Consider the following 25,702-nt stretch of genomic DNA (forward strand, 5'->3'; position numbering starts at 1 on the left):
AGTTTACTTCAATATAGTACGTGGAACACTTCCGTATGATACCCTCCAGAAATTAAAACGGAAAAAACGAAAAAATCGGCAACTTACCGGTCCATTAAAGTAAAATATAAATAAAGTAAAATATAAATAATTAAATAATCAATTTAACACAATTCAAAATCAATTCAAAACAATTAAAATTCAAATTAACGCAATTAAAAGAATAACGAAAATATTCAAAACGATCTTCCTTCCTGAAGCTGACAATGCTTTTCGACCGACTGTCGTGATCACAGGAATGAAAATCACCGAATCAGGCTAAACCTGCAACTTAAATAGTGATTATGTGTCTTCGCGCATGCGCGTAAAGGTCCACGCATCGGAGATCAAATATGGCCGCCGAACATTAACAGAATTCTCGTGTAATTTAATTTCAATGGTTTCTGCAATTAATAGTCGCGTATAATTACGTTGAACGTTAAGTATTTTGGCCTCGTTAAATAAAAAAGTATGTTTTCGTTAATGGCATGAAAGGCTAATTCTGACGCTGCTGAACGAGAAGCACGAACTGAGGCTTCGTGTTGATTTACACGAATATTAAGAGAAAACCGCGTCGAACCCTGATAAGACGAGTCGCAATCACCGCAAGAAATGTTGTATACTAGATCATTAATTTGTGTTGCGAACGCGGAAAGAACCGAGCGATTGTTCAGTATAGTGTGTAACTTCCGTATAGGCCTAGCTATAATTTTAAATTCGGTATCTTTAAAGAATCTGTTAAGCTGTTTGTGCCACTGTTCAACGTATGGGACAGAAATAAAGTATTTTTTGATATTACTATTGTTGATTGGTGCAGTATTTTGTATCCTATCCTTAGCTTGTACCCTAATTCGATTTATTGTGTTAATGGGATAACCCCTGTTCACGAATCTGCTAGTTAATATTTGTATTTCTGAGTCCAAAGCAGAATCCGTCGTTGAATATTTATAGGCATTTAGAAATTGATTAAAGATAATCGATCTTTTGTAGGTGAACGGGTGGTAGCTATTATAATGTAGAAGCATACCGGTGTTTGTGGGTTTTCGATAGATGCTAAATTGTATTTTGTTCGAGTCCCGGGTAAGCGTGAAATTTAGAAAGTTTAATGATTTAGTATCCGTATCTTCCCTTTCCAATGTAAATTTGAGTCTAGAATGAATATTATTAAACGAATGTAAAATGTCTTGGATAGTACTACTATCGGTAATAACTAGAACATCGTCTAAATACCTCCCATAGTATGTGATACGGGGACGAAAAGGTGTCAAATGTATCTGCTCAATCGTTGAGAGATAGATCTCTGACATTAAGCCACTCAGGCTCAAACCCATTGGTAATCCAAAAATTTGTTTGTACACCTTGTCTCGAAAGGTGATGTAGTTAGCCTCAACTAATAGTTTAATTAAGTGAAAAATTTCCTTAATAGGCAGCTTCGTATAATTAATCGGTGTCGAGTTTTTATTTAACATATCCCAAATAATATCTAATGTGTATTCAACGTTTACATTCGTATATAATGAGGTAACATCTAATGAGAATAAATTGTCATTGTCGCCGAGTCTACAGTCTTTAAGATTATTAAATAATGTATCGTAATTCTTAATCCCAAATTGTATAACCTGTCTAAAAGGTTTTATAATGTTATATACATATGTGGCTAAGGCTGAAAATGCCGAGTTCCTGTAGGAAACAATAGGTCGAATCGGAAATCCAGGCTTGTGTAATTTTACCTGACCAAAAAGTGCAGGAATATTGTATGTTCTGGACTTCAATTCCTTCAACTGAACCATAGTAATGTAGTCGTTTTTACGATATGTGGTTAACGTTTTATTGTATTGATTTACCAAATTGGTAAACAGTGTCGGGTCCACTTCACGATAAGTGGAGGTATCAGACACAACTGAATCTAACTTATTAATATAATCATGTTTATCTAGTATTACCACTGTGTCTCCTTTATCTGCCCTCTGTATAATAATGTCCTTATTTTCTCGAAGTTCTCGTAAAGCTGAACTGTCATGTGTATTCAATTTAGGAAGTCGCGTTTCTTTTATGTTATTCACTACTTGGTTAACTTGTTGAATAAATACATCTTTTTGTGGAACACTACGAAGTCCAAATTCAATATCAATTACGCATTGTTTTTTTGGCAGCTTTCGAGGTGGTAAATTATAATTTAATCCTTTGGATAAAAGTGAAATCTGGTCCTGCGATAGTGTACACGAGGAAAGATTTGTAACCTGTTGATATGTCGGTTCGTTGGATACTGGGTGAGGGGATGTTCGTGAACTAGCTGACATATTCTGTGGTAGTGCGTTATGTGTCTGTGGGGGGGTTGTCACCCAACTCGTGTGAACTTGGTCGCAAGCTCGCGACAATGTGTTAGAATTCGCATGAACGTGTCTTGAACTATTCGATAATGTTTGCAACTTATTAACGTGTCTGTTTTTTATCTCTGAGGCTTGTGCTTCCCGTCGCAAATCTATGGAGGTCTTCAATACAGACCAATCGTTCGGATGTAGATAATTTTTTAATTTATCGCGAAGCTTCCTAACCTGGGAAAGGTATTTTTGTTTATCCGAATATCGAGATTTTAAGGCAAGCTTAACAATATTACGTGATGTCGCCAGTGATAGTTGTTTTATGCCTGAAATTTTTTGATTTAAATTCACCCTGGCAAACTTCGGAACGATGTTGTTTTGAAGGCAATATTTTAGGAAAGAAATATGGTAACTTTGGGCCGAGTACCTTAGTGTAGATTTAATGTAATTTTGTACCAAGCCATTCAAAAAATCTCCCATAATTGTGTATCGATTGTATACTACTGGAGAGACAGGAAGTGAATGAAATAGTCAATAAGAGTTTGGAAATTAATTAGATAGTATGAATCAGAGCTGAAATACTCAATATGTTCTACGTTGATAATAATATTAGTAAATTAATAAGAGGAGTTTACTTCAATATAGTACGTGGAACACTTCCGTATGATACCCTCCAGAAATTAAAACGGAAAAAACGAAAAAATCGGCAACTTACCGGTCCATTAAAGTAAAATATAAATAAAGTAAAATATAAATAATTAAATAATCAATTTAACACAATTCAAAATCAATTCAAAACAATTAAAATTCAAATTAACGCAATTAAAAGAATAACGAAAATATTCAAAACGATCTTCCTTCCTGAAGCAATGCTTTTCGACCGACTGTCGTGATCACAGGAATGAAAATCACCGAATCAGGCTAAACCTGCAACTTAAATAGTGATTATGTGTCTTCGCGCATGCGCGTAAAGGTCCACGCATCGGAGATCAAATATGGCCGCCGAACATTAACAGAATTCTCGTGTAATTTAATTTCAATGGTTTCTGCAATTAATAGTCGCGTATAATTACGTTGAACGTTAAGTATTTTGGCCTCGTTAAATAAAAAAGTATGTTTTTCGTTAATGGCATGAAAGGCTAATTCTGACGCTGCTGAACGAGAAGCACGAACTGAGGCTTCGTGTTGATTTACACGAATATTAAGAGAAAACCGCGTCGAACCCTGATAAGACGAGTCGCAATCACCGCAAGAAATGTTGTATACTAGATCATTAATTTGTGTTGCGAACGCGGAAAAGAACCGAGCGATTGTTCAGTATAGTGTGTAACTTCCGTATAGGCCTAGCTATAATTTTAAATTCGGTATCTTTAAAGAATCTGTTAAGCTGTTTGTGCCACTGTTTCAACGTATGGGACAGAAATAAAGTATTTTTTTGATATTACTATTGTTGATTGGTGCAGTATTTTGTATCCTATCCTTAGCTTGTACCCTAATTCGATTTATTGTGTTAATGGGATAAACCCCTGTTCACGAATCTGCTAGTTAATATTTGTATTTCTGAGTCCAAAGCAGAATCCGTCGTTGAATATTTATAGGCATTTAGAATACACATACACAAATAGGCATACACAAATTAATGATCTAGTATACAACATTTCTTGCGGTGATTGCGACTCGTCTTATCAGGGTTCGACGCGGTTTTCTCTTAATATTCGTGTAAATCAACACGAAGCCTCAGTTCGTGCTTCTCGTTCAGCAGCGTCAGAATTAGCCTTTCATGCCATTAACGAAAAACATACTTTTTTATTTAACGAGGCCAAAATACTTAACGTTCAACGTAATTATACGCGACTATTAATTGCAGAAACCATTGAAATTAAATTACACGAGAATTCTGTTAATGTTCGGGCGGCCATATTTGATCTCCGATGCGTGGACCTTTACGCGCATGCGCGAAGACACATAATCACTATTTAAGTTGCAGGTTTAGCCTGATTCGGTGATTTTCATTCCTGTGATCACGACAGTCGGTCGAAAAGCATTGTCAGCTTCAGGAAGGAAGATCGTTTTGAATATTTTCGTTATTCTTTTAATTGCGTTAATTTGAATTTTAATTGTTTTGAATTGATTTTGAATTGTGTTAAATTGATTATTTAATTATTTATATTTTACTTTATTTATATTTTACTTTAATGGACCGGTAAGTTGCCGATTTTTTCGTTTTTTCCGTTTTAATTTCTGGAGGGTATCATACGGAAGTGTTCCACGTACTATATTGAAGTAAACTCCTCTTATTAATTTACTAATATTATTATCAACGTAGAACATATTGAGTATTTCAGCTCTGATTCATACTATCTAATTAATTTCCAAACTCTTATTGACTATTTCATTCACTTCCTGTCTCTCCAGTAGTATACAATCGATACACAATTATGGGAGATTTTTTGAATGGCTTGGTACAAAATTACATTAAATCTACACTAAGGTACTCGGCCCAAAGTTACCATATTTCTTTCCTAAAATATTGCCTTCAAAACAACATCGTTCCGAAGTTTGCCAGGGTGAATTTAAATCAAAAAATTTCAGGCATAAAACAACTATCACTGGCGACATCACGTAATATTGTTAAGCTTGCCTTAAAATCTCGATATTCGGATAAACAAAAATACCTTTCCCAGGTTAGGAAGCTTCGCGATAAATTAAAAAATTATCTACATCCGAACGATTGGTCTGTATTGAAGACCTCCATAGATTTGCGACGGGAAGCACAAGCCTCAGAGATAAAAAACAGACACGTTAATAAGTTGCAAACATTATCGAATAGTTCAAGACACGTTCATGCGAATTCTAACACATTGTCGCGAGCTTGCGACCAAGTTCACACGAGTTGGGTGACAACCCCCCCACAGACACATAACGCACTACCACAGAATATGTCAGCTAGTTCACGAACATCCCCTCACCCAGTATCCAACGAACCGACATATCAACAGGTTACAAATCTTTCCTCGTGTACACTATCGCAGGACCAGATTTCACTTTTATCCAAAGGATTAAATTATAATTTACCACCTCGAAAGCTGCCAAAAAAACAATGCGTAATTGATATTGAATTTGGACTTCGTAGTGTTCCACAAAAAGATGTATTTATTCAACAAGTTAACCAAGTAGTGAATAACATAAAAGAAACGCGACTTCCTAAATTGAATACACATGACATTTCAGCTTTACGAGAACTTCGAGAAAATAAGGACATTATTATACAGAGGGCAGATAAAGGAGACACAGTGGTAATACTAGATAAACATGATTATATTAATAAGTTAGATTCAGTTGTGTCTGATACCTCCACTTATCGTGAAGTGGACCCGACACTGTTTACCAATTTGGTAAATCAATACAATAAAACGTTAACCACATATCGTAAAAACGACTACATTACTATGGTTCAGTTGAAGGAATTGAAGTCCAGAACATACAATATTCCTGCACTTTTTGGTCAGGTAAAATTACACAAGCCTGGATTTCCGATTCGACCTATTGTTTCCTACAGGAACTCGGCATTTTCAGCCTTAGCCACATATGTATATAACATTATAAAACCTTTTAGACAGGTTATACAATTTGGGATTAAGAATTACGATACATTATTTAATAATCTTAAAGACTGTAGACTCGGCGACAATGACAATTTATTCTCATTAGATGTTACCTCATTATATACGAATGTAAACGTTGAATACACATTAGATATTATTTGGGATATGTTAAATAAAAACTCGACACCGATTAATTATACGAAGCTGCCTATTAAGGAAATTTTTCACTTAATTAAACTATTAGTTGAGGCTAACTACATCACCTTTCGAGACAAGGCGTACAAACAAATTTTTGGATTACCAATGGGTTTGAGCCTGAGTGGCTTAATGTCAGAGATCTATCTCTCAACGATTGAGCAGATACATTTGACACCTTTTCGTCCACATACTATGGGAGGTATTTAGACGATGTTCTAGTTATTACCGATAGTAGTACTATCCAAGACATTTTACATTCGTTTAATAATATTCATTCTAGACTCAAATTTACATTGGAAAGGGAAGATACGGATACTAAATCATTAAACTTTCTAAATTTCACGCTTACCCGGGACTCGAACAAAATACAATTTAGCATCTATCGAAAACCCACAAACACCGGTATGCTTCTACATTATAATAGCTACCACCCGTTCACCTACAAAAGATCGATTATCTTTAATCAATTTCTAAATGCCTATAAATATTCAACGACGGATTCTGCTTTGGACTCAGAAATACAAATATTAACTAGCAGATTCGTGAACAGGGGTTATCCCATTAACACAATAAATCGAATTAGGGTACAAGCTAAGGATAGGATACAAAATACTGCACCAATCAACAATAGTAATATCAAAAAATACTTTATTTCTGTCCCATACGTTGAACAGTGGCACAAACAGCTTAACAGATTCTTTAAAGATACCGAATTTAAAATTATAGCTAGGCCTATACGGAAGCTACACACTATACTGAACAATCGCTCGGTTCTTTCCGCGTTCGCAACACAAATTAATGATCTAGTATACAACATTTCTTGCGGTGATTGCGACTCGTCTTATCAGGGTTCGACGCGGTTTTCTCTTAATATTCGTGTAAATCAACACGAAGCCTCAGTTCGTGCTTCTCGTTCAGCAGCGTCAGAATTAGCCTTTCATGCCATTAACGAAAAACATACTTTTTTATTTAACGAGGCCAAAATACTTAACGTTCAACGTAATTATACGCGACTATTAATTGCAGAAACCATTGAAATTAAATTACACGAGAATTCTGTTAATGTTCGGCGGCCATATTTGATCTCCGATGCGTGGACCTTTACGCGCATGCGCGAAGACACATAATCACTATTTAAGTTGCAGGTTTAGCCTGATTCGGTGATTTTCATTCCTGTGATCACGACAGTCGGTCGAAAAGCATTGTCAGCTTCAGGAAGGAAGATCGTTTTGAATATTTTCGTTATTCTTTTAATTGCGTTAATTTGAATTTTAATTGTTTTGAATTGATTTTGAATTGTGTTAAATTGATTATTTAATTATTTATATTTTACTTTATTTATATTTTACTTTAATGGACCGGTAAGTTGCCGATTTTTTTCGTTTTTTCCGTTTTAATTTCTGGAGGGTATCATACGGAAGTGTTCCACGTACTATATTGAAGTAAACTCCTCTTATTAATTTACTAATAGAAGACTGCTGTACAAATTGGAGTGGTATGTCATTAAAGGCAAGTTGCTACAATGGATGAAGGGATGGTTGAGTGGGAGATGACAGAGAGTGGTAATCAGTGGACACTGCTCTTTGTGGACTAATTTTATTAATGGAGTTCCCCAGGGTTCGGTGGTGGGCCCATTGTTGTTTTCTGTATTTATCAATAATATCGATGAAGGTATATCAGATTTTAATGTCCAAGTTTGCTTATGATACAAAGGTTGGCACAGTTGTTAAAGACAGTATGTCACTCCAACTGGATCTAGATAAGTTGGGCAGATGGGCTGAGAAGTGGCAACTTAATTTTAACATTGACAAATGCAAAGTACTGCATATGTGTAGAAGTAACCCAAGAGAAACGTACCAACTGTGCAGTACTACACTCGGGTAAGTGGAGAGTGAAAGAGAGCGGGAGGTAATTGTGCAGTCTGATATGAAGTTCTCTGGTGGGCCTATTAAATAATGAGACTGTTTCAATAAAATAATGAAATATTTTTTATCCTACAAGTTATCCCCTTCAAAATAATTATGGGCTTGCACACACTGTTCCATACATTTCTTCCAAGTACAAACTTTTCTGGGAGTTGTCTTCAGTAATTTAACAGTGTTTTTTTCTCTGAATGTCATCATTAGACTGAAAATGGGTTCCCTTAAGTACACTTTTCAGTTTAGTGAAGAGAGAAAAGTCACAAGGGGCTATCTGGTGAGTAGGGTGCATGTTCACACAGAACATTCACCCTACTCGCCAGACCTTGACTCTGATTTAGTGAAATATTCAACAATATTTCCACTAAATCAAATAAAATAAAATAAATCAAAAATAAAAATTTTTGAATTTTTCAAAATAATTCCTTTAATATAAAAGCATGATTTTTCATTTTTGATTTTGACATTCTTTGTTTTCTTGGTCTTCCATTGTATTGACTGGCTTTTAGGTTCTAGGTCATACAGGAACAGCCAACTTTCATTGCAAGTAATTATAATACTCAAAGTCTGGATCTTCAATTTTTTTTCAAAAAAACATCTTCACAAACTTGGAGTCTTCTCATTCTTTGATCTTTATTCAAAATTTTTGACACCTCTTGGCACATGCTTTTCTAATTCCTAAATTTTTGGTTTAACTGTTTCTTTGTCCATGTTGATTTCTGATATAACCATTCTGATGCTTAAACAATGATCACCTCTAATCACTGTTCTTACCTGGCCCAAATTTTCATCAGTTTTCATGGATACTGGACAGCTTGGTCATTCATAGCCTTCCACATTCTTTCGTCTAAAAATTTTTTATGCCATTGAGACATGCTAGCACTTGACATAGTATCTTCCTCATAAACTTGACATAACTCATAACTTTGTGTTTTCTGTACTTTCGTTAAAAATTAATGGTTGATTCTATTTTCGATTCTTTTGTTCTGTCATTTTTCCAGCAACTGCAAAAACACAATGTAATGAAAACCTGTCGCACTGCAAAGTGAATGAGTGTGTTGCAGTCTCTTTATTTAATAGTCAAGCCTCATACACTAGATTCACCAATGCAAACACCATTTGAAATTCTTCCCTACCCCCCCAAAGACCAAGGTACTGTCCTCAGTGTTCTTGTGCACATTCTACAATGTGAAAATTGCTAAAAATCATATATTGATCAGAGCAAAAGAATTAAAGAAGGTAAATAGAATATGATCCAAGGCAACATAGCAAATTTGGATCCTGCAGGTTGCACTTGATGTGAAAACACCACTGGATTTTTAAAAACACCTTGTTCTTAATGATCATTAAGTTCTGTGAACAGAGACTTTATAAAAAAGCCTTTGTGATAGTGTAACTGATAATGCCATCTGTAACAAAAGCACATTAATAGAAACCACATAGGCATTTTCAAAAGCCAAGATATGGAACATAATAAAAAATGACCAAGAACCACCCATTAATACTACTATACACATTGCAGATTTTAGCAGTATCAGATGGCACCCTTTTCCCATAGAAAAATAAACCTCTAATACCCTAGAACCTGTATACAAATTATTGAGCTCAGGTTGTAGCCTTAGTCACAGAGTACATAACAGATAAAAATAGATACAGTAAATTCCATTAAATTGAACATTGTTTTTAACAAAGAATTTTTTTTTTTTTTCTAATTCATGGACAACATCTAATATTCATGCTTTGTAAAGCTTCTTTGAATGACATAATTTTGTTGAAAATTCAGTACAATGAATTTTGTCCACCTGTACATAATGTAGTGTTGTGTGATATAAGAAAACTATTGGAAAATTAGGAATGGCACTTTGTAGCCTATACTGTAAATGTCTTGAGATAGCTGCTTAAGAAGGCTGCATTGCTGCAGTTCATCATAAGTTCATCATAATTCAAATTTTATTTACTTGTGCACTATGCCACTAAAAAATAACTTTAAAAAAAAAATTAAAAATGAACTGATCAAATGATTATAATATAAATATTAGTAGTAAAATATTAGTAGTAGCAAATGACACAAGAAAGCAAACTTATAATAGAGCATCAGCCAAAAAAAAAAAAAAAAAAAAAAAAATTCTCATTTCACCTATCCATTCCCTCCAATAGTTTGTCTAGTTCTTGAATTTATTCAAACTACCACTTCCAAAATATATCAGATGTAGGTTTTTAAGTTTTCCAGCAATCAACCACCCATTGGCTGAAGGCAAACTTCCCGACATTCTGCAACCGTCCGTTGTCAATTTGAATTTATGCAACCTCGTGTACATAGTCTGAGCAAGAGGAAGAATTCCATCTGAATTGAGTTTGCTCAAGTCATTCAAAGCCTTAAACAGCTTAATCAGATCACCTTGTAGGCACCTAGTCTCCAGGCACTGCAATTTGAGCATTCCTTGGTAAGAGCATTCCTTGTTCTCCTCACCAATCTTGTTGCCCTTCTCTGTACTTTTTCCAGCAGCTCTACGTCCTTCCTGAAATGAAGCCAACAGACTTGTATGCAGTACTCAAGTTGTGGCTTGACCATTGACTTAAACAATGGGATAATCACATCCTTATCCCTGCTAGCCAAATTCTTGTATGTCATTGACAGAAATGTATGAGCTGTCCTGGCAGCCTGTCTGCACTGTCAGAGAATTTCATATCTGACTACACAATTACCTCAAGATCCTTTTCATTTTCCCCCACCGAGTTCAGTTTGTCAGCAACCCGAACAGAGTTGGCACATTACTCTGTAATTACTGCTATCCACATGCAGACCTTGCATTTGTCAATGTTAAACTTCAATTACCATTTCTCAACCCACGTGCCTAATATTTCTAGATCTTTTTGCAGCAACATGCCTTCATTACTGTCATTACCAGATTGCCAACCTTTGTATCATCTATAAACTTAGACATTAAACCAGATATACCTTATCAATATAGATATACAGATATACCATCACCAAACTCTGTGGAAAACTCCACTAGTAACATTAGTGTGCGAAGAGCAGTGCCCATTGATAACCACTTTGTCTTCTCCCAATCAGCCATCACTTTATCCATAGCAGTAACTTTCCCTTAAAGCCACACTGCTCCAATTTGTACAGCAATCTTTTATGTGCAATAATATCAAAAGCTTTCTTGAAATCCAAATATATGATATCAAAATTATTTTTTACATTCCATTCCTTTGTCACTGCATCATAAAAAATAATCAAATTGATTAGACAAGATTCTCCCTGAATGAACCTGTGCCGTGACTGAGGTATAACTGCATTCCTGTCTAGATAGTTCTGTATTACTTCTTTAACCAGTCATTCCATTATTTTCCCTGGGACATCAGTTGGGCTAATAAGTCTGTAATTATGTCACCTTTTGATCCCCCTTTGTGAATTGGGGATACATTCGCACATCTCAAGTCCACAGGGACCTTCCCTGAATCCAAAGATGTTCTCATAATTACAGCAAAGGGTTTGCTTACTTCCTTCCTTTGTTGCCTCCTTTAATATAATTGGATAGATCCCATCCACCCCAGGTGCCTTTTTTATGTTTAAATGAGACAATTTATCTTCTACTTTCCCCTCATTTTTTTTTAAATCATTTAGCTCCTTGTTAAAGTTTGATAAACTTCTGGTATGCACTTCCCTGAAGAATTACTCATGTGCGAATGTAGATGCAAAATACATATTCAGTTTGTCAGCAACCTGAACAGAGTCATCAACAGTTAAACCATTGATATCAAGTGGACTAATGTGATTCATCCACTGCCTTTTAAGTGTTTACATAAATAAAAAAGTTTTGCTGTTTTTCTTTGCATACTTTGCGAAAGATTTCTTGTAATCTGCTGTGGCTTGCCTAACCTCCTTTGTGACTTAATTGAAGAGTAGTTTATATCTACCATAGGCTTCTGTATCACCTTGACTTGATGCATTATTGCTTCAGACGCTGATGTGCCATAAAACCCCTAAACAAACAAACAATGTGTATCACCTGATAAGTTATATGCAGCTTATGCATTTTCTTCTATGCTGTGTGTCGCATTAGATCATCTGAAGTCCGTTTAGGTTTAACAGTATTTTTTAGTTTGTATGAAAAGCCTAGTAACTTCTATGATTATTTCCCTGGATGCATCCCTTTTAGGCGCCTCCGTAGCCAGGTAGGAAGGAGCAGCAGTCCGTAGCACACACTTCTTGATTAGACCGGGGTTTGAGCCCCATCACCACCTAATACGGAGGATGCGGAAAGGTCAGGGAATGACCACCGCATATCCCAGAGCAATATGGCCTTAGTTGCTAATGCTCCTAAAAACCAAACAAACAGCACCATCCCATTTAGAATTTGTTGTTGCTAACATTGTTGGTTGGTCTCACTGTATAGAATTTAAAAACTGTCTGCAACCACTGTAGTCTCCATTATGAAAGCAAAAATTCTTCCCTTTACCCTTCATGGTAGTTACATTTTTAATTAAATCCCATATCAATACACTGTGATCATTGGCACCTAGTGGTTTGTTTATATGCAGATTCTTAATGCATGAAGAATTGCTGCTGATTTACTGGCCCACTCTATTTCTCTGTGTAGTTGTTCACTGTACTCACCCCATTCATTAGGCCTATAACACTCCTACTTTCATTTTTGTTTTCGCAGTGCTTATATCACACCAAACTGACTCCACATTGCACTGGCCATCTATGTGAACTCTATGCACTGCATAGGATTTTTTTTCTGTTAACTAACAGCATAAACCATTTCCCCTTCCTGCTTCTTGTCCTTTTTTTCTTTATGGTAAAGCAAGGTACATTACCGAGTGGCCATGTTTGTGCATGCTCCTGAATAATTTATTCTGGGTTCGGAACAACAAACCATCTTGCTGCAGTCAAGTATTGATTGGTGAATGGGACAAATGGTTGTTGTTACCAAGAAAGGCTTAAGTTCTGCAAATTGCAGTGTCTGGAGACTAGGCACCTGCAAGGTGATCTGATTGAGGTGTATAAGAGCTTGAATGGGGAGTCTAGAAAATTTACCGCTGCATCAGTTTATCGCATAAACAATTTACCGCAGCGTCTGTTTATTGCATTTTACTGTCTAGAAGCAATGAGATGTGTTTGGTGAAATCATAAAAAAATATTTTTTATTTAAGTTTCTGCCTTAAGCTATGATTAACATATTTTTGGAATTCTATGAACTGTGAGGGAATAGTACGGAAATAAAAAAAAAAAAAAAAAAAAAACATGTATGGAAATATGTAATTTAATAAGTAGATTATGTATTTTAATAGTTGCATGTATCACAAAAATAGTAAAAAATCCATTATTTGAACAGTATAACAATTGGTTAATTTTAAACTAAACTAAACTAATTATAACATTATGTATGTCATAGTACACTGCAAAAATTCAAAATGAATGTTTATGCAATCTTCAGAATCAGTCACGTTGTGATAATTAATTACTAAGAAACTGTAATATTTACAACACAGTATGTAAATTATTAATAAGAAATATTATGCGCTATACCTCTTAGATAATCGACAATATCACCCCGTTTATCGTATGCACTAACAAGCCTTTTAATTCATTCATCACAATCATGATACTTTTTTTTTTTTTTTTTGTTGTCCAGATCACTTCCACTTAAATATTGTTCAATGTGCATTTCGTTAATACTTTGTTCTTTTTTAATGCAATCGATAAATTTCCAAATGTTGGGATGATAAGCAGCGACTTGTTTCTCAAATCCTCTATGCCACCCTTCAACAGAATTATTTGTTCTTGGTAATCCTTCAAGAACAAGCTGGCATACGTTCCACATTTCATGGGAATACTTTGTTGGTCGATGAAGATGTTATCTGGTTGGGTGTCCAATCCATGTATCCTCAAAATAATCAACAACTTCTTGTGATTCTGGAGGAAAAATACCATTTTTTTCACACAAATGTTCAAAAACGACCATCACAATTGGAGTGGGCACAAATGCAATTTCTGCCAAAATTCGCATAAATAAAGCAAAATTAGCGTCAGTTTCATAATGTTGTTTCAATCCATTATTCTGAATGGAATGAAAAATACATTGTGAAAAGTGGAAAAAACAACCCCGTTGCGAAGCGTCAGGAAAACCTCTTCTGCAAGCATTCATCATTGCTGTCTCAAAATCTATAGTTATTGATTGCGGGGACATAGCCGGTTCCAATACTTTCAGCTGCTGTAGTAGAGAGACTTGTTAGGCAATAATGCATAAACTAATGGAAGCGATATTTTGTCCTCGAATCCATGTATCGTATACTGCTGATTAAAAAAAAAAAAAAAAAAAGTAAGGGAACAGTTTTGAAAATCCCATTGGCATACCAGTGTTCACTTCGCGCTAACAACTGCAAATTTCTTTTTGTACTGAAAATTAACATACGATTTTCCTTGGGTTTAGAATCAAATTGTAGAAACAATTTTCCATTGCACGATGTTTTATATTCTTCTGTAAAAACTATGTTTCTACGATACGTTTGAAGAACTTGGCAATCAAAATTTCGATTTCTTATATTTCGGATCGTTCGTTTCATTGTATCACTTGGAAGCTTAGGGGCTGGTTCTTGGCTACAGATTCTCGAAGCATTTGAAATAATACCATGAGGTGTATTATTTGTTGTTTCTGCATAAGTTCGAACGGTATAAAGAAGTTGTGCTGCCTCAACTCCTGCTGCGTCTCCACAATGATTGTGCTCCTTCCATGTTTTAATGATGGTGTTATCTACCGTAGTAACTCAAGCGGCACATTTGGTTTTTCAGTAATTTTGACGCTTCCAATGAATTTTTGTTTCATTTTGCCTGTCTTTATGAAACAAATGCCCACTAAATTATGGTTTTCCTTTTTCTGATTTCAAAAATTCTGCCGACATGATGCATTTACAAACTCAAAAGGATGAAAAATCAACTCAAAATAAGAAAATGTTGCGATTGTAAGAGATTATAAATATATAAGTACCTCCCTAATCGGCACGCCCTACCCCCACTTCCCTAAAACATGCTACTTAAGTTAAAAATAAACTTATATAAATTATATGTATTTTTTGCCTGGCAATATTTGTAGGCTATAAATTGTTTATGCCGCTGCGGTAAACTGCTAGCGATTAATTGCTGGCGGTGAATTGCGGGCGATAAACTTTCCTAGACTTAGTCTAGGAAAGTTTATCACTGAAAGTTTAAGAAAATTTATAAACAATTTATAGCCTACAAATGACTGCTAGCATATTTTATCACCAGGCAATACATATAATTTATATAAATTTATTGGTCATTTTAAATTGAAAATATGGCTTTTCTATAGGTGTTATTTAAGAATTAAGTGCAGTTAAAAATGGAAGTTATATGAATTTATATATAGACAATGGAAAATCCAACCCTCAGGAATTGTATGATCATTTGTAAAGATAGGAAGATGGATGGTCTTACATGTGGAGGAGTTGCCATTGTCGCTGTAAATCACATCCCCATTCAGCCAATTTCACTCACTACTAACTTGAAAGCAATCTCAATTCATATTTCTGTAGGGTTTCTCCTAACTGTTTGCTCCATTTATTATTATTATTATTATTAGCCATATGGTGCAAGGAAGCCTGAAGTTTATGCTGCACCAGCCAAAAAAAATATTTCTGAATTATCCTGAGAGAGAGGGAGAGAGAGAGAGAGAGAGAGAGAGAGAGGAGAGAGAGAGAGAGAGAGAGAGAGAGAGAGAGAGAGAGAGAGAGAGAGAGAGAGAGAGAGAGAGAGAGAGAGAGAGAGAGAGAACAACAGTCAGAAGTAGAAAGGAATCACCCAGAAAGAGAAGAATGATAATATCCAGCTCCAGCTCAGGACTGTGGGTGTGCCAAGCCCATACTCAACAGATATGAGCCACTGGGGTTAATTTTTTACTTACTACCTAGGACTGACATCTCCCGGGAATGCCTTGACAAACTTATCTCATAACTGCCACCCTTTGTTCTCACCTTGGGTGATTTTAGTGATCGTAGTACATTATGTGGTAGTTCTAGTATTAACACACACACACACACAGTTAATTAATAGTGCTGGACTGCAATGACCATTCCAATTTAAACTTGGTGCCCAATACATACTTTCACAACCCACATGTGGTTTTACTGCCATTGATTTGTCCATTTTCTCCTCCCCTCTTCTCCTTATTTACATTGGAGGTAATTGAAAGTCTTCTTGGGAGTGATCACTTTCCAGTGATATCCTATTTGGATGCTAAGATGGAAGCTTGAACAAGCTGACTGGAATGCCTACAAATAGCTGAAACACTTTGATGTGCTTGCAGTCAGTCAAGCCTTAGTCAGTGATGCAGTAGCATCCTTCACTTGTAGTGACACAGGTTCAGGTAGTGATAAATACAAATCCACAAATATCTGCATGGCCGCTAGGAAGGCACAAAATGAAGCATGGAACTATTTCTTATGTTATCCCACTACTGAAAATCTTGTTTTGCGTTTTATCTGTCAACCAGCTCTAAAGTTGTCTGGGGGAAAAAATCAGAAAAGTGAGGGGCAAATATAATTCTTACCCAACACCAATCCTTCACTATAATGGAGGTCCAGTTACAGGTACATCCGAAACTGCTGATGCACTGGAGGACATGTTTGCATGTACTTTGGGAAAAACATCTTATACCCCAGTTTTTTCTGACTATTAAAGAAAGTGAAGAAAAGAAAGGGATTAGTTTTCTTCGAAGATGTCTGAGGCATATAATCAGCCCATCATTCAGAATTAGCATCCTGAATCAGAACTCAAGTTAAGAGAAAGTCATCCCAGTTAGATCGGAAGCTAAATTCCTGGGGAATATTTTTGACAGGATGCCGGCCCTCCTTTAGCACAATCATAAATTACAGATAAAATGCATGAGAGATATAATATGCTCTGTTCTCTCTCTGCTATAAATTGAGTTGCAAACCATTACGCTACTCTATTTGTACCATGCACTTGTTCAGGCTAAATTGGATCGTGATGTCCAGGTATATGCTTTAGACAGGGAAGATGCCCTTTGATGGCTTGATCCAATTCATCGTCATCATGGAATCTGTGTCGCTACTATCTTTTGGACATCTCCAGTCCAAAGTTGGTACTTTGGAGGGCACAGAAAATGAACCATGTCAATCACTTTGATGTATATAGCTGGCATTGCAGTATGCAATTAAACTGAAACGTCATCAAGACCATCCCACAGGGTCTGTAGTCTTTGGACCATGCTGGGAAAATCTTTGATGCTTGTCCAAGGTTTAACCAACATTTTGACATTTGGCTTTGAGAGCTCCTTCATTGGAGAAAGGGTAATACACCACAGGAAGTTTATCGGAAACTCCATGCTGCCCACTGAACTCATTCTGGTTTCCTACATATTTACACAGATGGTTCAAAATCCAAATCCTTTGTGGGATCAGCAGTAGGCTTCCTGAACATTTCCCTTCAATGTAGCATCTATACCGCAGAGATTTATGCAATAGAACTTGCTTTGAAACTTTCAAACTGCACAGTATTGAAGTATATAATATACTGCGGCTCCTTTAGTACCTCACAGGCTGTTGATAGGTACATAGTATAATACTTATCCAATTTTATACTGGGTCAAGAAAATGATCTGCTCTCTTTTGCAATCATGTTTGGATATTCAGTTCTGTTGATTCCCAGTCATATTGGAATTGAATGAAATGAGGAGAAAGGTGAGACAGTGAAATCGACTAGGTCCTTGAGTGGATGATTTCTAGTCCCATAAACAGACTATAGACCTATTATTTGTCATATATGCCTTGAACATTAACAAACATTATGACAAATAAGCTTTACCAAATTAAACATGATTTTTTCATACCTCTCCAGTCTACATATGGTATAGAAAGACAGAATTATTCTTACCAGACTCCATGTTGGGTACACCCTCTTGACACATTCCGTCTTTCCAAGAACCCCTTGAATCCCCTTTATGCAACTGCATTTTTCAATGTTAAAATTCACTTTCCACTTCTCAGCCCATCTGCCAAACTTTTCTAGATCCTGTTGCAGTGGCCTACTGTCATTACTGTTATTAGCAACCCTGCCAACCTTTGTGTCATTTGCAAACTTGGACATTAAGCCTGATATACCTTCATCAATATCACTGATAAATAAACTAAACAAAAGGTTCAACACCGAACCTTGGGGGACTCCACTAATAACACTGGTCCACAAAGAGCAGTGTCCACTGATTACCACTCTGTCTTCTCCCACTCAACAATTGTTTTATCCATTTGAAGCAACTTGCCCTTAATGCCATCTTTTGCAGATTTTTTATAAAGTGGTTTTTCGTTCAAGTGAATGCACCAAAAGCCATATTTATAATGTGGGCTACAAGAGTGCCAATTTTTCCGATAAAGTTTTTCTTTCATTGCAAACCAATATATTTTATGTACAAGTGGCCTTAATTTGTTATATTGAATTTAAAAAAAACATTTTGTTCAAATGATGCTTACAAAGTGCTAATAATAAGGAATTTTAGCTAGGACTTTAAAATTTTTTCTTTACATTAAGATTTTCAATAAAATGGTTTAGTCACTGTAATGGAATTTTAATGTATGTTAGATTATTACATGGAAGGATAATTATATGTTAATGGCACACTGGCATCTAGGACCATAGTACACAAAATCCAGGTTGTCATTCAGATAAAAGGATTGGTATTCTATACTAGAAAGTTTTCAGATCATAAGTTAGATGTTAAAAACTAAAGAGAAGGCATATAGATCAGGTATATATGATAAAATAAAGTACAGTTATATAGAATAATATAAATTGGTTCTCTTTAAAAAGGTAAACATATCAGATATATTATCACCGCCAGTTAAAATCTGACAGAATGCAAATGGCTTGGCCTGATGTTAAAAAGCAGCAAAAGATGCATGGCAGTCAGTTATAATTTTGATAGTCAATTAAGATGTTTAATAAGTAAAACAGGCTTAAGTCCAAGTTTACAAATGACACAAAGGTTGGCAGGGTTGCTAATAACAGTAATGACAGTATGCCACTGCAACAGGATCTAGAAAAGTTTGGCAGATGGGCTGAGAAGTGGCAAGTGAATTTTAACATTGAAAAATGCAAAGTACTGCGTATGGGTAGCAGTAACCCCAGAGAAATGTACCAATTTTGTGGTATTACACTCAGATTTGTGTAGTATGAAAAATACCGGGGGGGGGGTAATTGTGCAGTGAAGTTTTCTGAGCAGTGCAGACAGGCTGCCAGAGTAGATCATGGGGTTTGCCAATGATATGCAGGAATTTTGCTAGGAGGGATAAGGAGGTGATTATCCCTTTGTATAAAGCAGAGATGGCCAAGTCGATCGCGATCTACCAATTGATCACGGATTTAATTTCGGTCGATCACGACGAATTTTAAATATACTGTCATCCCTCGATTTGTGCACCTTGTGTAATGAAATTTTTGAGATGGTAGATCGTGGCACATTTTGAAGGGAAAAAAGTAGATCGCATCACAAATTAAGTTGGCCACTCCTGGTATAAAGCAACGGTCAGGTCACATCTTGTGTACTGGTCTGGAGGCCTCATTTTTGCTAGAATGAATAAAGAGAAGGGGAACAAAGGGGGGGTGCTCTTATGAAGAAAGGCATTCTGCAAATTGCAGTGTGTGGAAACTAGACACCTGCAAGGTGATCTGATTGAGGTGTATAAGGCTTTGAATGGTTTGAGCAGGCTCAGTGCTGCTGATGTTTTTTTTTTTCTCTTGCTCAGATTACAAACCTGAGGGGGCATAAACTCAAATTGAGGAAAGAAAGTTGTAGTAGAATAGATGTGCAGAAATTTGCCTTTAGATAGTGGGTAGTTGATTGCTGGAACAAACTTCCATCTGTTGTTGTGGAAGTTGATAGCTTAAATAAATGCAAGGAAGAACTGGACAAACATTTTGTAGCGAATGGATGGGTGAAATGGGAAGGGTGTGTTTTTTTTTTTTTTTCGTTGCTGATGCTGCATAAGCTTGCTTTCTTGCATCATATGCTTCTACTGATGCTAATTACACTTCTATATTTTTCACATTTCTGAATGATTGTTATTATTATTTTATTTTTTTTTTTTTCGAAAAAAAAACACAAGGGGAAAGTAATGAAAGAGGCTTCACTTTTTCACAATTTTCAATGCTTTTGCTCTATAAACACTCCCCAAAAAACTGCTCTCTCAATCAACAAAAAAAAAAAATGCATTCTAATTACTAATCAAATTCAGCTTTAGTCAGTTGAAAATTTTGGTTCAGATTACAGGTAAGTTGAATTTTCATATTAATATGAAGTAAAAAGAGTTAAACATTAAAAACAAAAATTTACTTATTAATTATGTAAAAAGTAACAAGTTATATCTGCTGCAGTAATTTCTGAATATGTGCTATTTCTTAAATTTTTTTAAAATTTCTAAATATTTGTACTTTTTTTAGTAATTAATAATAATAAATACCAGTTTATTGGGCACAATAGGGTACAAATAAGCTTGCCAAAGAAGAGAAGTTCCATCCTGCATTGCACATGGCCGGGGGGCTTGCATGGATATAATATGTACAGTACAGTGATCCATGTACAATTAAACATCAAACTCATACTATATACAAATAATGATAACAGTTATAATTATGACAAAATACATAGTTTACTCAGTAGATTACCAAGAGGGTAGATGGGCTTTACATTCTAGGCATCAGTTGGACAGATATCTCTCCCAAGAGAATATCAGAAGTAATTGTTGCACAATAATTATTGTGTAGGAACAGTAAGAGATCAGTATCATATGTTTTTTTTTTTTTTTTTTTTTTTACTAATTTGATAGATGAGTAAGAAAAAAATCTGAGAGATTTTCTTCTATTATGCAGAGGAATCAAAACACTGTTGAATCTGGTGTTTTTGGGCTGGACTCTAATGCTAATTTTATCCCATAAAGATGGAAAACAGGAAAGATTGAAGGGTAGATTTTTAGCAACCATATTTTAAGAGATTTTAACTAATAATAGTTTGGAGGTGAGTGTATATTAGAGATTTATATATATCTCTCAGGCCTTGACCAGGTAAAAGGGAAGACAGCTTTTATATTAGCCCATTTCAGAACTCTGAATTTAGAGTAGACTTCACTTTGGAATAGCTGTGGCTTACCAATTAATGGAACCACATAACACGACTAAAATCCAATGAGTATTCATGTATTAGACTGAGTTAGAGATGTGAAATTTGCCTTAGGTTAGTATTAGTACCAGCAGTATGGTGTAAGAAAACAAAGCTTATACAACACCATCCAAAAAAATACTACTTAATTTTCATATCCCTTTCAATTATCTGTCCAAACCTGCCTTAAATTTACTCATACTATCTGCCTCTACAATGCTAGGTGGAAGATTATTCCAACAGTTGGCTCCCTTTGGCTGAATGCAAATTTCTGCATATCTAATCTACAACCATTTAAAAATTAAACATCTCATATGTTTTAAGCACATTCGAGAGATTTAATTTTTGGGTATTGGAGATTAGTTCTGAATACGAGTTTGGAGTCTAAACGAAATCTTCGTGGACTTGAACTTGAGCTACAGAATTACCAATTAGTAGTGAACTGGAAAGGAGATCTCATAATTGGAAGACAGGCAGATTTCAGAGGATTTAGGACAAGGATATTTAATTAATTTGAATAGTAAATATATATAATTTCATCAGTCGAAAAAATGTGCGTTTTTTTTTATTTATTTATTATTGATTTTAAAGTAAATATTTTAATAAAATAAACGAAAATTATGACTTCTATGTATTAGGAAAGTGCAGTATAATTTATTTGAACAAATAATGATTATTTCAACAGTATCCATTTGAGCAAAATTTTAGTACAACAAAATGATTTGTGAACCCCAAGAAGTAACAGGATTTTACTCTCTCTCTTTCGCTGTGTGTGTGTGTGTGTGTGTGTGTGTGTGTGTGTGTGTGTGTGTGTGTGTGTGTGTGTGTGTGTGTGTGTGTGTGTGTGTGTGTTCATTCTGACATTTGTGTGAGTTGATGTTATTGTAGTAGATTAATTTCCTGTTTAAAATGTTTTTAGAAAATTTTTTGTTCTTTCCCTTTTAATCTGTTTAGCATTAACTTAATTATCAGTAGTTAGTATTGTATAATTAATATAATCCTTATGAGATCATCCAGTTGAAAATATTTTTCTGCCTTATTTATTTTTGCTTACAGGTATATTTGCTCCTGTGAGTAAAATATCAAAGTGTGATGGATTCTCTCATGGTCACCATAGATCATCATCAGGAAATCGAAGTACGCCTTCAAAAAACATTACTTATCCAAAAATTGATGTTTCCCATGTTACATCCAAAATAGAAACTGGTAAATTTGTTTATATATGTAACTCATAATTTTATTTGCAAGTGCTGTTAATGTTATGATGCACTCTATTTTGTGACATAAATGGTTTTGTTGGGTGTTGAGACATTTATTTGTAGAAGCTTAAAACACTATATATGTTAGTTTTTTGTTGAATTTTTGTTTTTCTGGTTAATAATACTATTGGCATTATACATTAAATATTATATTTTCATAATGGTTTTACTAGATTTTTTTTTTTCTTCTTCTTTATTTTAAATAATGGTTGTGTGGTTGATTTTTACATGTATGTATTTATTATGCTTATAGTGTAGCTGTGTATGAATGTTCGTCTTTTTTGAAACATTTCTATGCAGTTTACCAAATTATATGAATGCAAATTATTGTATAATAATTTAGGCATCGTGTGTTTAATTGAAATGAAATTGAAACTACATTCTATAATGCATAATACAGGCTCATTTGGCACATGAAAGAAATATTACATTAGTAGTTAAAATGAAAGATTGTTGCCTTGAATATTTTTGTTATTAATAATTAATTATTACAGAATAACATTACAAAATTATTATAATGATATTTTAACAACCTCCTTCTATGTAGTACATCCACCATACCTTTTAGTTTCTGGGCTTTGTTTTGAATGCAAATATTTGCTAAACTGTTTTAGCATTATGTGATTTGCCAATAAAATGATATTGGTTTTTATCGTCATAATTTGGTTACTGTATAGTAAATGGCTCTGTTTTCATCAGTTCAGTAATACTAATATGCATATTACTTATTTTTAGTGTGATGCATAAGTGAAGATTTCTTTGACTAACATGCGATGTTTGTTTTTGTAATTTAATATTACCAGATATAAGAAAAAAATGTGTTATAGCTTTCCTGCTGATAGTTGGTGTAATTGTTTCTTTTTTTATTATATTGATTTTCATAACAAAAACTGGGAAGTGGTGAATAGTAGTGATCCAAAAATTGAAATTTCTCTTAGTGAATCAGGTCAATGGATAATACCAGGTTCTTAGATAATAGTAGTTCAGCAGATGACAGTGAAGATGATTTTGTATTATAAATTTTGTTTCAATGGACTGTAAACAGAATTGTAAACTTGTAAACCAGAATTTCAAACAGATTGGTCCTGTATTTTTGAATGATGGCCATCTTGTTTTAAGGTGGTTGATGGAAACAGAAATACCCATCAGGGTGCAGATTTTCCCCACCATCCACCAAAAAAAAAAAAAAAAAAAAAAAAAAAGCATTATGTTTCATTTGGATGAGATTAAAAAAAAAAAAAAAAAAAAAAAAGAATTAGGCCCTGATGTAACCAAATGATCAAGTGCAGATGTTCAGTGGGAGTGGACCGTGGTTCAAGGCCATCAGGCTTCTAAATGCAGTTAATGATTTTATTCACCTTCAAACTGACTACAGGTAGTTCCCAACTTTACAAGTTAATCCGTTTCTAGTGTGCGCTCGTAAAGCAGGAGTTTATTTCCCATAGACGTAATGTTAAAAATGGGTTACGTTCTCAACTATGAAATTTTACAGTAGTAATGTTAAATAAAGGTCAAAAAAACAATAGTTTATGCTTAAACTATGATTTATTTATCCAAAGAAATGAAAGTAGCCTTTGAAATCAAGCAAATTAATAAAGAAATTATTTATGTCATACAAATTTTAAAGAATGTTTATTCTTCACCATCATCAACTAAATGCACACTCGTTGATGGTTCATCACTCATTGTTGGCTCGGCACTCGTTGGTTTGTTGAAAGCACAAGGAGTCGTCGTCTTCTTCGGAAATCCTTCAAGAGTCGTTTGTTTCTAAGACAGTCTTCTCTTTTCTTTATAAATTTCACAATAGCATGCATAAGCATTTTTTTTAAATCTATAGCAACTTTTGTAGTGTGCTCAAAATTTGAATCTTGAAACTTGAAAATTTCAGTTGTTTTTTTCTGTATTGAAAGCTTCATCAAGCCCTTGAGAGTGATGGAATGAACAGGAATTTCAGCTGTTAAATCTTCTTCCTTAGCTTATTTCCATTGCCTGTTGGAAGCAGATCAGTGACGTCAGTTGTAGAAATTTCAAGCTGCAGTTGGTTAGCAATATTAATGAATGCTTCTGTTTCATGTTATACGATCTCTGCTGGTTCTTGAAATCCTTCAGAATTATCAATAAGGTGATGATAGAGTTTATTCCAAACACCCTTCATGTTCTTCTCTGTAATTTTGTCCCATGCTCATTTTATTTTGATTTCATCTAAAATATAGAATTCTTTCCAAAGTTCTTTAAGAGTTGGACCTCCCTCCTTATCTCTGGCTGAACAAATAAATGCACGCACAGTAATAATATATTGTATAGCTACGCACGTGGTTTGAAATACCGTATTTATAAATGTTTAGCATTTATTTATTGCAATTAATATTCATATTTTCGATTTTGTTGATACTTGATATTTGAAAAAAAAAAACAAAAAAAAAACTTGTAAACCCGAGAACTCATAAAGCGGGAACTGCCTGTAATTGTAAACTCCTCTGACCCAGTGGTCGTGTCAGAGTATAAACAATTTTTTTTATAAAAAAGTGACACTTAAGGGGTATCAGTTTGCTTGAAAAATAGTAGTTAGAATTACTCCCCAGTTGGTGGAGAGAGAGAGAGAGAGAGAGAGAGAGAGAGAGAGAGAGAGAGAGAGAGAGAGAGTGGTTTTGATTGTACTGTAAACAGAAGTGTGTTACTAGATTGAAGATAAACATGTGTTAATCTCATAAAAGCTAACCAGTATTTGGAAAATACACAAAGAATGATAGTTTTTTCAGGCAACTAAGATATTTTCCTTAAAAAAACCTGTTTAAAAAATGCTCGACTGTTATGGTGTTTGGCAGAAAAGGAACTAATTTCCAATACAGCATGGGTTTCAAAGGGGGTGGGGCTACTTTGGATCACCTAATTAGACTAAATCCATGATGTTCTTCTAAATTCAGAACATCTGATGATGGTTTTCTTCAACATTGAGACAGCATATGATATGGCTTGGAGATTTGGAATTTTAGAAATTTTTGTCGTTAAAAATGTTTTTACTGGTGTTATTTGGAAAAAAGCATTACGTTACCTAGAAATCGTCACAAAACCCGATGCGCGTGAGTTGCACTTGTGTACGGTGACACAACAAGTACAATTGAACAGTGATGTGCTACGTTATACCGTTATATCAACATAATGATTAATATGCAAGTGACT

The 25,702-nt window shown here is 34.8% G+C and overlaps 1 protein-coding gene across 1 annotated transcript in view; it reads left to right on the plus strand.

Moving 5' to 3' along the window:
• Window positions 1-25,702, plus strand: part of LOC150087228 (CAP-Gly domain-containing linker protein 4-like) — a 224,021-nt gene that overhangs the window by 101,272 nt on the left and 97,047 nt on the right. Inside the window, exon 6 of the mRNA XM_090372414.1 lies at window positions 22,320-22,469. Within this exon, the coding sequence (XP_090228540.1) occupies window positions 22,320-22,469 (150 nt within the window). The remainder of the gene's footprint in view (window positions 1-22,319; window positions 22,470-25,702) is intronic.

Source organism: Mastigoproctus giganteus, chromosome 4 (genome assembly GCF_048544385.1).
Source record: "Mastigoproctus giganteus isolate SK-2022 chromosome 4, ASM4854438v1, whole genome shotgun sequence".
In the NCBI taxonomy this organism is placed as follows: domain Eukaryota; kingdom Metazoa; phylum Arthropoda; class Arachnida; order Uropygi; family Thelyphonidae; genus Mastigoproctus; species Mastigoproctus giganteus.